At 38.9% G+C, this 12456-nt stretch overlaps 1 protein-coding gene across 2 annotated transcripts; it reads left to right on the top strand.

Moving 5' to 3' along the window:
- Positions 1 to 3608: 3608 nt before the first annotated feature.
- rbb4l (retinoblastoma binding protein 4, like) lies at positions 3609 to 12410 on the top strand. Of its 2 annotated transcripts, none has more exons than XM_029143443.3 (12): positions 3609 to 3773; positions 4274 to 4418; positions 4903 to 5048; positions 6168 to 6341; positions 6445 to 6560; positions 7168 to 7328; positions 7431 to 7557; positions 7680 to 7757; positions 8900 to 8976; positions 9105 to 9162; positions 10218 to 10328; positions 11294 to 12410. In XM_029143443.3, the coding sequence occupies exons 1-12, from the start codon at positions 3758 to 3760 to the stop codon at positions 11363 to 11365; spliced, it is 1281 nt and encodes a 426-aa protein (XP_028999276.1). In that variant the 5' UTR covers positions 3609 to 3757; the 3' UTR covers positions 11366 to 12410. The 2 variants fall into 2 exon arrangements, with proteins under 2 accessions (XP_028999276.1, XP_028999275.1); XM_029143442.3 differs by having other exon boundaries at positions 6165 to 6341.
- Positions 12411 to 12456: the final 46 nt, after the last annotated feature.

Below are 12456 nucleotides of genomic sequence, written 5' to 3'. Positions count from 1 at the left end.
ATCACAGTAGAGTTTAACAAAATAATATCAATTTATTGACTCTGTTATGGACTTATGAGAAGAGACAGCATCCACCCACGTGGATGGTATGGCTCTACTATCTAGTAATATAGTCAGTTTCATTACTAACGCTAAACTATGACAACCTGTTTCTGCAGTACCTTTGTCTAAATAACTGTGTGTGTGCAAATGACTTGATAAGACTCAGACCTGTGTGTCTCCAATAGACAGTTGCTGGCTGAAATTGTGGTAATCTGCCCTTTGCTCCACATGAGGGGCTCTTGTTTTGTTTCTCCATGTTCCTCTTGATTTGGTTTATGTTGTCACTTCCTGTGTTTCCTCAGTGCTAATTGGTAATTTGAGTCACATGTGATTTTGAAATGTGACACAGGTATGTGTCAGAAATGTGATCTCTTTTTAAGTTCTGTCAGAACTCTGGCTACCACATTTTGAAATAGCTGTAAATGTGGCAATTGTCCCATCAGCCCACTAGGGGCGCTACTATTTTTGCTCCTCCGTGTTCTCTCTTGATTTGTTGTGTGCTAATTCCTCTGTCCTAGTTGTTATTGTGTCCTGTTCTTTTGTGTTCTTTTGTTAGCTCTGCCTCTCTGTTCTGTCATTATTGGTGTGTTGCGTTGTAAGCACGACAGTGTTACAGAGAGTGTTAGAGTGTAAAGAAAGAGTAAACAGAAACACTGCTGTCATTCATCAGCATCACCCTGTCTTGTCTCACCCTGGTGGTCCAGGGGTTGCCGACGGTTGCAAGATGACATCGTCCCGGTCGTCCAGAGTCTACGGACCTTCGGACCCTGGGGGGTCTGGTCCTGACTACTTCCGTTCCTGGTGGTGACCACACTCGAGGAACCTTCTGTCGTTCTTGGAGGTCCAGTGATGTCTCCTGGTGGTCTAGAGAAAATCACCCACCCTCTTCCTGAGGGTTCATCTAAGATCGCTCCTGCCACTAATGGAGTATCAGAACCTGTCCCAGCAGCTGCAGGTCATCTCCCGGTGTTTCCTAAAGACTGCACGGCCACTATTCATCACTCATCATTGAATCCTGCACCTGCTGAGATCTACTTGGTGGTCACTTAAAGCAGCAACGGAGCTTCTCAGGCCACTGTATCGTCGCCTGCTGCTCCTATGGTTCTCCTGTTGGTTTCTGAAGGCAACATGGCACCCACTCTGTCCCTTCAAGCTGGATTTGGTCTGGCTCTTTGCTCCTCACTTCAACTTGGCTAGGCTTATTACTACTCAACTTGTCAGCCTGGCATGCCTCGTCTTCATGGATTGTCTCTCCAGTCTGACTGGGCCCTGGATCTAGCCTTTCTGCTGGATTGGTAGCCTCGTCTTCATTGTTATCGGATACTAGGGTGATGTTGCATCTTATGCTGTAGGCTGTCATAGTGGTTTCCTGTTCCTTCTTGGCGTCGTAAGACACTCTCGTTGGCCGCCCAGAGGTCGGTCACAAAGGTTGCATGCTCCTCCCTGGGACAGGAACTGTGACATTTTACATTGTTTCAAGCACTGAGGGGCTGTCTTGCTCCAGCAGGATTCTGCGATGAACTGTGTTTCCCATCATGAGGGGAGCATATCCCACTAGGAACTGCTTTGCCTTATGTATATTGTGTTGTTTTGTGGGGTGGAATAGGTGGAGTTTTTCACCTATTTCAACTCTTGTTAATATCTTGTTCTTCGTCCTCTGTGAAGGTTTGTACTTTGTGTCATGTCATCCATGTTTAGTTTAGTTATGTCTGTAGTTACAGAATCGATTATCTTAGCTTTAGTTCAGTCTGTATTGGTGTATCTGGTTTGTCTAGTGTAGCCTGTAGTGACAAGGCTGTTAGTTTTATTTTGTAGTTGTCCGGAGTCTCTATCTTCGTCATTCATTGTTTAGATTATTTAGCTTGTAGTGTTCAGTGCTCTATGTTAGAATTTAGTAATCCCGTAGTGTATAGCAACAGTAGTAGTTATTAGTTCAGTCTTTATTAGTGAAATTAGTATTTTGTTTCCTGCAGTTGCAGCAATTTTCTGTTCTGAGTTTAGAACTGAGGGTTGTGGAAATTAGGTTGGTCCCCGCTCCCTTTCCCCTAATTGAATATTAGTGCTGTACCCTTTGCAAGGAAAACAATGGTGGACAGAGCAGTTGAGTTCCAGCCCCCTCCCAGTCTCCCAGAAACCAGGAAGCACTAGTTGTACCCTGTGAGCCCAAGGCAAAAAAAGCCTCTGTCCTGTTTCAGAGTCTTTTTGCAAAAAATTATGTCTCTGCATAGATAATATGGAGAGTACGGAGTGTCCCAACATCATTTATGTCAACCCCCATTGAAAATTGGTAACGTTTTCCTTTAAGCATGGTTGTGTTGAAGTGTTCCAAGTTCAAGTAGCACAACAGAGCCTTCGCGGTGTGCTGTGAGCGTTAAGGCTGAGGCAGACCCACGTTTTTTGCCACACAGTGAGATAGCGTTTCTCCAAGCTCTAAGAGCAAGAATTCCCCACTTGGTATGAGCATAGTAAGCCAGTTTATCTTCCACTTCCCAGTCTGTGTAGCACTTCTGTTCTCACACTCACTTTTCACCCAATTTGAAACATTCTATAAGTAGTTACAGTTGTCCTGTCTAGAGCCTAGTAACACAATGCATTAATCAGTTTCTCAGCATTGTACTGAGAGGATGTTTCTAATTTTAGCCTTATTTGTAGGATGAGAGTAGGCGGTTCTAAGATTGTTTTAATATATAAGCCTAAGAAAGTAAAAGAGAGATCCTGGTCAAAGATGACACCAAGGTTTCTCATAGTAGAACCTGAAGCTAGTATTATGTCCATCCATGGACATAATTTTGTTAAGAGATACATGTGTTAGCATTTTTATTTTTAATCTCCCTTCCTTCTTGTGTGCACCTCCATCTGTGACAGCGATCAAAGTGTGCAAAATAATTTCCCTCTGGGATTATTAATGTTTTTTTTAATTTTGAATCTTTCAATATGAACTTAGTGAAATAGTGAGACGTGACAAGTTATTGTTTTTGAAAATGTTGTATGAAGAAAGTTGATTAAAGAAGAAGATGAATTTTCTGATGAAAAGATAATGGCCTTAATCACTTTTGGCAATGTGAAAACAGCATATTACTGGTTCTACTGGTATCAGACAGGTATAGGCAGTGGCCAAGTAGACCTAAATCTGTAAAATTCGTACTGTAACAAGAGACACATTTCATAGAGGACCAAAAATTTGTTAACCCCCTCTGTAAGGCTTGTTCTGACGTTATACGCCACAAGCGGGGCCTAAGGAAGCGAGACTCTTATTTTGAAACGGCGTACAACGATGTCAGGAAGCCAGTGCTCACGCGCAAATTAAGTAATGGATTTATAGTTTTCTTTCTTGACAGTATCGAATAAAATCAAGATTTCTTCTGGTTAATTTGTCCAGATGATAAAATACAAAAAACAACGGTTTTCTCGTTTATTTTGATATAAGCGAAAAACTGAATTTAATCACAGCGCATTCCGACTGCCGCGAAGAACGGCTTCACGAGAATCAGGGCTGCGCAATCTGCGCTCGCAATATTATCCCTCGTGTACGCTTGCGTATCCTTATCTATGCGCGCACTAACGCATGCGCAATACGTTCGAGGAATTCGGCGGTGAAAAGGAAGGACTACAGTTTAGTAGTGATAGAGCGGCAGACCACTACTAGCAAGCGGAACAGCGGTATTTGCCAAAGTACCGTCCATTAGTTACTTTGTATTGGAGCACAAATTGGAACATGGCTGATAAAGAGGGTAGGTTTACTGAAACTACCTAGAATTTAAAAGGCGGACAGGTTCCCTCGTGTGCCGCTTTGTGTACGCATCACGGCCGTTAACGTTTTTCTGTAGGAAGTCTGTCATGGAGGTTAGCATGGTGTGCTAGTATACTCACCTATTTATTGGTTTTAGCCAACCTGTGTGTTGGCTGCTAATTCAGGGTTTGTATGTCAGACCTCTATATTTTAAGTCAGTTATATCCAGTCAGTCAACCAGTAGTTAGTGCGTTTTCAACGTGTTTGTTTGTTGTTACGCCACCACAACCTTCCCTTCCGAAACACGACGTAGTGGTTGTAGAATCTAGAAAGACAATCACACGGTTCCCGTATAAAAGTTGCATTATTTGGACGATTAAACTAATTTAGCTAACTGTAATAAAACACAATTTTTTTTTTCAAACTTTCAATAGCAATAAGCAAATATCGGGTATGTGGACATTCTGTATAATTTGGTAAATATTGTTGTTCTTTTCAAAGTCTATGATGACGCAGTGGAAGAAAGAGTAATTAATGAAGAATACAAGATATGGAAGAAAAACACACCTTTTTTGTATGACCTGGTGATGACCCATGCTCTGGAGTGGCCCAGCCTCACTGTCCAGTGGCTTCCAGATGTTGGCAGGTACTCACATTGTCTTTATTTTACAGGTAATAAAACTGAGTCTACAGGCCTATTTTTCAGTATTTGGCACAATTTACAAACTGCTGCAAAGGATCAGACTGCCATCTGCAGCTTATTGTTTCATCTTGTGTATACTGTACATCCTGGTCTTTTAAGCATTTTGATACCCACCTATTAAAACTTAACTTTAATGCTTTGCAAATCCTACAGCCTATCCATTGGTAGGAAACCTGGCACAAAACTTTATGTGCCAATTATTTGTAAATTATATCCATTTTAGCTATTTTTTGTAAGCTGGAAAAATTCAACATATAATAAACCAACACACTTAATTTCACACATATACAAGAAGGTTGTAATGGTTATGCTTGCAATAAAAATCGGCCAAGTTGAAAAGAACAGTTACCATCAGTTTGTTTGCATGTGTGCAAATAAGTGAGTCTTTCCTATTAAATATAGATTACACTTATGTTCGTGTTTGCAGGCCAGAGGGAAAGGACTATGCTGTGCACAGACTGGTTTTGGGAACCCATACATCAGATGAACAAAACCACCTTGTCATTGCCAGTGTCCAGGTACCAAATGATGATGCCCAGTTTGATGCCTCACATTACGACAGTGAGAAAGGAGGTAAATGCAACTGCATTCAGGATTAGTGCAAACAAATGTAGTTGCTATGTCTATAAAATGTGCTTGCAAAGTTGCATTAGCAGGTATATACGGAAAGATGAGAAAGTATGTGAACATGTTGTAGATTTGTGGTTTTCTGCATAATTTTGTGATTTGATCTGTATCTAAAGCCACATTATGACATATGAAATATATTGTGCCTACAATAATGACACAGATGACAAAAAGACACGAGACATTCGAAGAACTAAAGCCATTACAGTATGCTAAAATAAACACTCATAGACCTTAATTAAGTTACTTTTTTCACCACTATTTTGAATGTTGATTGTGTTCAATAAGGCATGAAATATTATTAATCAAGAGAATCAGAAGCTGAAAACCTGAATTTTCTTTATTGCCTCAGTATTTGCTTCTGAGTTTTAACAAAACATTACACTTGCCATGCTCCATTATGGAAGTGTTGACAATGGTCATATTTTGCCTGTATTTTATAGTGAAGAAAATAATTAAGTTACTTGCTATTAAGGCTGTATACTGAAATAGTGTTATTCTGTCTCCCAGCAGGTATGTTGGTGGTATCCAGCTGTGCTGCTTCTTTGGTGTTTTGACTTATGTAGTATGTTGACATGCCCACTGAGCATTTTTAAGGTACAGTCAATGTCTAAACCTGTCTAAACAGGTGTATAGTAATAAGCTCTTCTATCAAGTGAGTTCTCTTACCTTTTCTCTTTTCACCTTTAAACCAAATACTGTTCTTAGGTGTGCCTTTTGATTTATTATAACATACACTTTCTTTCTCTTATTAGGAACTATTAAGTATGGAAAGTGCACTTTTGTTCTAGGTGCTTTCCAAGCATAAATATTTTTTTATGAATGGAAAAGGCTCTTATACCATAAGCCAGTTAAATAGCTCAAATTTAGATTTTGGCCACTGTGCATAACAGGTTGAATAACTGAATGAAAGAATCGAATATTTATGTAATATAATATAACAAGTACAATAAAATTCAACTATGCATATAGTGTGGGGTTCAAAACTTAAAAGTAATTTTCTGTTGTCAAATACCTTCAGTCTACAGTCTCTCTAGTAAAAGTGTGAATTCATTCTGTCATCAGAGTTTGGTGGATTTGGTTCAGTAAGTGGGAAAATAGAGATCGAGATCAAGATCAACCATGAGGGAGAAGTCAACAGAGCCCGTTATATGCCCCAGAATCCATGCATCATTGCTACCAAGACACCTACATCTGATGTGTTGGTCTTTGATTACACTAAACACCCCTCCAAGCCAGGTGGGTTACCCACTGCACTTGTGCACTACATTCATCTGAACTCACATGCTCCATGGAATCAAATGACACAAAGGTGACAGTAGTGTGTATTTCTGTGTTTCAGATCCTAGTGGGGAGTGTAGTCCTGACTTAAGGTTGAAAGGTCACCAAAAAGAAGGGTATGGCCTTTCCTGGAATCCCAACCTTAGTGGCAATCTTCTCAGTGCATCTGATGATCATGTAAGTGATTTAGAATCAAAAGAGGACCATGGTCTTACTCTTTGTCCAGAACAGAAGAGTGTAGTAAAATTAAATTTGCAAAAAATATTTTGATTATCAACTTATTTAATAATTAATAATGGAATCTCCTGCTTGTGGAAAGCTTTGACTACTACTGATGAATTGAGTAAATCAGTGAGTATTTGTCCAGTGTGTATAAATAATTTTGTGTGTATAAATAAATGTAAAGATTACTGGTAACTTTAGGAAGGCTTACAATTCGATACTTACTTCGATACTAATTCAATCTAAATAGTTAATAAAAAATACAACTCTTGACTGAAAATTTCACACTCAGTTGGAGTAAGAAACGATCAAGGAAGTTTGACACGTCATAAGATAATAAGGGAAAGTTAGTTACAAATAAAGAAGTAAAAACTAAGTAAGTAGAAAGTTAGAACTAAAGTTTGTGAAGTGATGGGTTAAAGGAGTGTGTCTTAGGAAAAGAATGTTGAATAAAATAGTTAACGTCGCCTCTGTTTGGATGCATATGTGAATGCTAGTGTAACACATTACTTTAGCAAGGGCATAAAATACATTCCCAGTTCTTTATTTCTTTTCTCTCCAGACAATCTGTCTATGGGACATTGGGGCTGGCCCAAAGGAAGGAAAGGTTGTGGATGCTAAGACCATTTTCACTGGGCACACAGCTGTAGTGGAAGACGTTTCATGGCATTTACTTCATGAGTCCTTGTTTGGCTCAGTGGCTGACGACCAGAAACTTATGATGTAAGTAATTAATAAAATTAGGAAACGTGATTGGTTTGTGATTTTGATAATTATGATTGCATGGTGTCATTTTATGTTTTGTTCCGGCTCTCTTCACAACAGCTGGGACACTCGATCCAACAACACATCTAAAGCCAGCCATTCAGTAGATGCTCACACTGCTGAGGTCAACTGCCTGAGCTTTAATCCATACAGCGAGTTCATTCTTGCCACTGGTTCTGCTGATAAGGTAGGGAACAAACAGAAAACATTAAAGCCAATTTCAGGCTATAACAAAATAAAGATAACAAAAGTCAGCTTGGGATATACATGACTAAATATTGAAATGCAAGTTTGTTTGTTTTTTCTTAGACTGTGGCATTGTGGGATCTGAGGAACCTTAAACTGAAGCTCCACTCCTTTGAGTCCCACAAGGATGAGATTTTCCAGGTAAAAACATAAATAGCCTCAAAGTTCCCCTTTTTTTTTTTTTTACTATCTCCTGGGCTTTAATTGTTTTCTTCATGTCCCACACAACATTATGGAGGAACTTTGGCCCACTACTCAACATGTACAACAGTGCTTTATTTCATTGATGTTTATTGATGTCATTCATGTTCCCCATGATTCCCCAAGAGTCCCCAAGAATGGTCAGTTCAAGGGTTACGTGTAACGCATGTGACAAGACACGTATGTGTACACACCTCTCCTTAAATATAGTGTGACACTACTCTGTACACACACAGCGCTGTCTTTGCTTGTCAGCACATGCAAAATTCACTTTTTTGGGCATTCTGGTACAGCAGCATAGCCATCTATCACCAACCGCAACGTGCTCCAGTGACACATAGAGCAAAGCAGCTACTACAGTGATGCAATGTGCTGTGTGGGCTCAGGTGCTCTACAGTATCAGACTCTAGAACCATAAGATCAATTCACTGCCGCCCGCCCGGTGTAGTTTTGACCACTACTGTGTTGTTAGTGCGCCATTAGCCGCTAGCTTTAGCCAGACAAACAGCAAACTGGATGCTGTGACCTGGGACCCCATGAAGCCTTATCTGCTTCCTCAAAGAGTTGTGGCGATCAGTTTCACTTGCAACAGACTCCTAAAAGAGCACCACCAGAGGGCTGTAAATACTCTTTGAGATGGGCCGTGTGGGCCTAGGCTACTGTGGAAGGAGACATTGAAGTCTCAATCAGTTAATAATATTTAGTATGAAAAGCAGAATAAGCAGTCTCCTAAGAATCAACAAGTTTTGGCCACTATCTGTAAATTCTCTGAAATCGATGTGTGTACACTGTACCTTAGGACAGTAGTAAATTAATTACCCAGTGATACTAAATATTGTGGTAAGCTTTATATATGTAAATAGTTGTATGAGGTAGTTTCAGTTTGTCTCCACACTCCTGTTATTTCTAGACATGAGGGCAACTCGACATAACCCACTCACATTAGCAGTTCTGCCCCTGCAGTCTAAGGAATTATGTACATGACATTGTTATTTTAAAATGTAATTAGACCAAGACTAAGGAGACATTATTTTTTTCTTATTCGAGTTTTAATTGACCTGCTAGTGTCTGTCCTTCATTAGGTACAATGGTCTCCTCATAATGAGACTATCCTTGCCTCCAGCGGCACTGACCGACGTCTCAATGTCTGGGACCTAAGGTAAAGTCTTCTATCTACTCATGTTTATATGGTTTTTGCTTCAGCCTTTTATGGATTATTAAAATATATTCACCTGAAAGTGTACACTTAAATTGAGTTGTTTCAAATAGATTTGTTGTTGTTTTTAGTAAAATTGGGGAGGAGCAGTCGTCAGAAGATGCTGAGGATGGTCCACCAGAGCTGCTGGTAAGTGGGAAATTCTAAACTAAATTTTTCTTGACTCAAGTTCTTGCCTAAAATCCTTTTGTACAATACACACAAATCTGCCCATGTCGTATCAGTACCAGTGGATAACGTTACTTTACTTTATTCAGCTACAATGTTAGAACAATTAAATAATAAACAGCATCTCACTACTTAATGGCAAACTGCAAAATAATGGTCACAAACCTCAACTTACCGGTATTACACGGCATACAGTTGTGTCCAAAATAATTGCATTCCAACATCGCTAAGCAGATAATTCACAGTTTTAAAAAGTTAGGTTTCTACATGGCCAATAAACTCCTAGAAGATGCAGTAGAGTAACAGAACACCTAGCGGGCAAATGGTCATGACCAGAATGTTGCTGATTGCTCAATTAAATTATAAAATAAAAAGGGCCTGTTCAAAATAATGGTGTGTAGTTCAGTTAGTGAGATTAGGTAGGATAAGATAGGATACATCATTTATTGATCCTCTTGAGTAAATTTGCTGCTGGTTTACCTTGATCAGGTGTCAGTTGGCTTTTCCATCTTGTCATTGACTTAACACAACTGGTCACGGTAATTGGTAGGAGCTGGGGCAGAGAGGTGGAAAACCAGCAGGGCAGCAGCCCTCGTCAGCATCAGTTTGACACCCCTGCTGTAGATGCTGGGTTGAGTCTGTTTGATTAGGAGTAAATTTGATTGTTCTAAACATTGTTCAGATGAAGAAACGCTTATCTAAAGTGAAGCTATTGGCAAGAAGCCACTGCAAAGTCCCGTTGAGTGTGATATGTGCTAAAAAGGTTACAATTTCACAAAGAAATTTAGTGGACTGATAAAAGCAAGTTGTTCTTTTTGGTCAAGGGGCTGTAGACTCTTTCCTTATTTTCTGTAAAGCACTTACACATTTGTACATTCTATTCCAAATCAAATGAAGAAAAATTATCAATGTACGAAGTTACAAGGATATTGAGCTTGACTTTTTTTAATACACACTGCTATTATCCTGAATACAACTGTATATTATTCAGGGTTAACTTCTATCCTTTGTCTTAGTTTATCCACGGTGGGCACACGGCCAAGATCTCCGACTTCTCTTGGAACCCCAACGAGCCCTGGGTCATCTGCTCAGTATCCGAGGACAACATCATGCAAGTCTGGCAAATGGTGAATACAGATGTTAAGAATAAGAAAACCTTTAATAGTCCCGCAATGGGAAAATCTCGTTATGCAATAACCTCTCATACACAAATACACAGCCCTTCTTTTTGAGGTTGTCAGTTTGTGGAATAGTGAATGGTATTTTTGTTAATGCTTTTACTTATATAACTAGGAAAAAAAAACTGTGTATCCTTAAATAAGGATACACTGTTTTTATAGGGATTTGAGAGACACAAGCACATGTTAAACTCTTTATGGTGCTGTTTGAGTTGACATCTCTGAACTTCTTCTGGGTCTGGTTAATTCCTCAAACAAAAACAAACCAAAAAATTACAAATTAAATATAAAAAGCACCCATTACTATTTGGATGCACATACACTGACAAGGTGGGATAATGTGATTTTTAATAGATACATATCTGATTTCACTTTAGGATAGGGTGTGTCACTGGTCATTTTCACCAGTGCATGTCAACTTGGCTTTTATTTATCATTCATTTCATCATTATCATTTTATGTGTACTTAACTGAAAGATTAAGATTACTAAGACATTAATACATGAGACATGTTGAAGAAATTAAGTTACCACAGGAGTATGAGCTGTTGTGGTCATTTCTAATGATTACAGATTACAAAAAAAACTAATTTAGAAAAAAAAATAGGATAAAAGTAACTGCTTACATCAGATTCATATGCAGTTGAGTATTACTTTACTCTGCACTCTGGACTAAACTTAGTTTAAATTTTTAAATGGAAATGTTTCCATACTTCATTGCAGTCTGTTTTTGATAATTGAAAATCGGGGCTTTTCATCTTTCCTCATATTATGAACCCTAATATGAAGATGTGTTAATACAATTTGCCATTTTACCTAAAATACCACCATGTGTAGATGTACAGTGAAACTTTCCTTGACCTGCCATGGAAAAAAGAACTTGTCTTTACTTTGCAACTTGTTTTTATCTTCCAGGCAGAGAACATCTACAATGATGAGGAGCCAGACAATACCCCTGCATCAGAGCTGGAGGCTCAGGGATCATAATCCAGCTCTGCAAAAGTTTCTCTCTCTAGGCATGAACCTTTCTTCATTCCTTGAGCTCCACACTCAGCCCATTATTTTTTTCTTTAGGTCATCCCAAGCACAACATGAAACATTTGCTCTTAAGAACATAGAGCATTGGAGATTTAATGGAGTTTACCATTGACCAACAAACAGATGGATTAAGGCTCATCTTGCTCACACACCAACATGCCCCTGGTTCCTATTACCAGATAAGCACTTGGCATAAGACCTGATTCTGCTCAGGTGATAGTTAATACCTTCCATTAGTGGGGAATTTAGATTTTGTGGTAAAAGGGCAAGGTTTTAAACTGACAATATTGGTTTCATACAGTAAAAGTCAGGAAGTAAAGTTTAAAGGGCTCATGAAAGAAAAATTTAAATGTGATTTTACATTTCAAAATGTGATTAGCACAGTCATCACTGAAATAGGCCTTTTGAAGATTGAAGAAGAGTGATCTGATCTCCATCCCTGTGAAGTGTGGGATTGCTAAAGCTGGTTGGTCATGTCCAGGAAAGGCTTCAGTTATACCATAGTTTTCCACCTGTCCAGCAATTTTTGCAGTGTTTGATGCATTGTCATATTTAGCAAAGCCATCACAGGTGTATTCTAAACAACTATTCCCCACTGCGTTGGCCTTCTGTACAAGAGGTATAAAAAAATCCTCCATGTTTTTGTTTGAGGAAAGTTGCAAGACAAAATTAGTGCACACCCCTGGTTATATTGTTAGATAATGTATAATTATCATGTCTTGTTTCTGCACCACAAATTGCTAAGTTTTTTCAGATTAAAACATTTCCTATTTGTTTAAATCTTTACAAATTCTGAATGTGCAAACGTTCACACTCAGGAAATTACAAGATACAAGAACCAATAATGACTTTGAAGATACAAATTTGTAGCAGTTGCAAAATATACGACGTTTATTGTAAATGCAGCACGAGACTATAAGAACATTGAACAATTGAAAAAGGGGAAGGGATAAGCTCATGTTTTCTAGTAAAAAAATAAAGCTCTCTGAAGTTATGGGGACCTATGCCTCTTATTTCACAATCTCACTTGCAGAGGTAGA

The sequence above is a fragment of the Betta splendens genome, chromosome 3, assembly GCF_900634795.4.
Source record: "Betta splendens chromosome 3, fBetSpl5.4, whole genome shotgun sequence".
Taxonomy (NCBI): domain Eukaryota; kingdom Metazoa; phylum Chordata; class Actinopteri; order Anabantiformes; family Osphronemidae; genus Betta; species Betta splendens.
The sequence above is the reverse complement of the archived record's forward strand: the minus strand, read 5'-3'. Positions and strand labels throughout refer to the sequence as shown.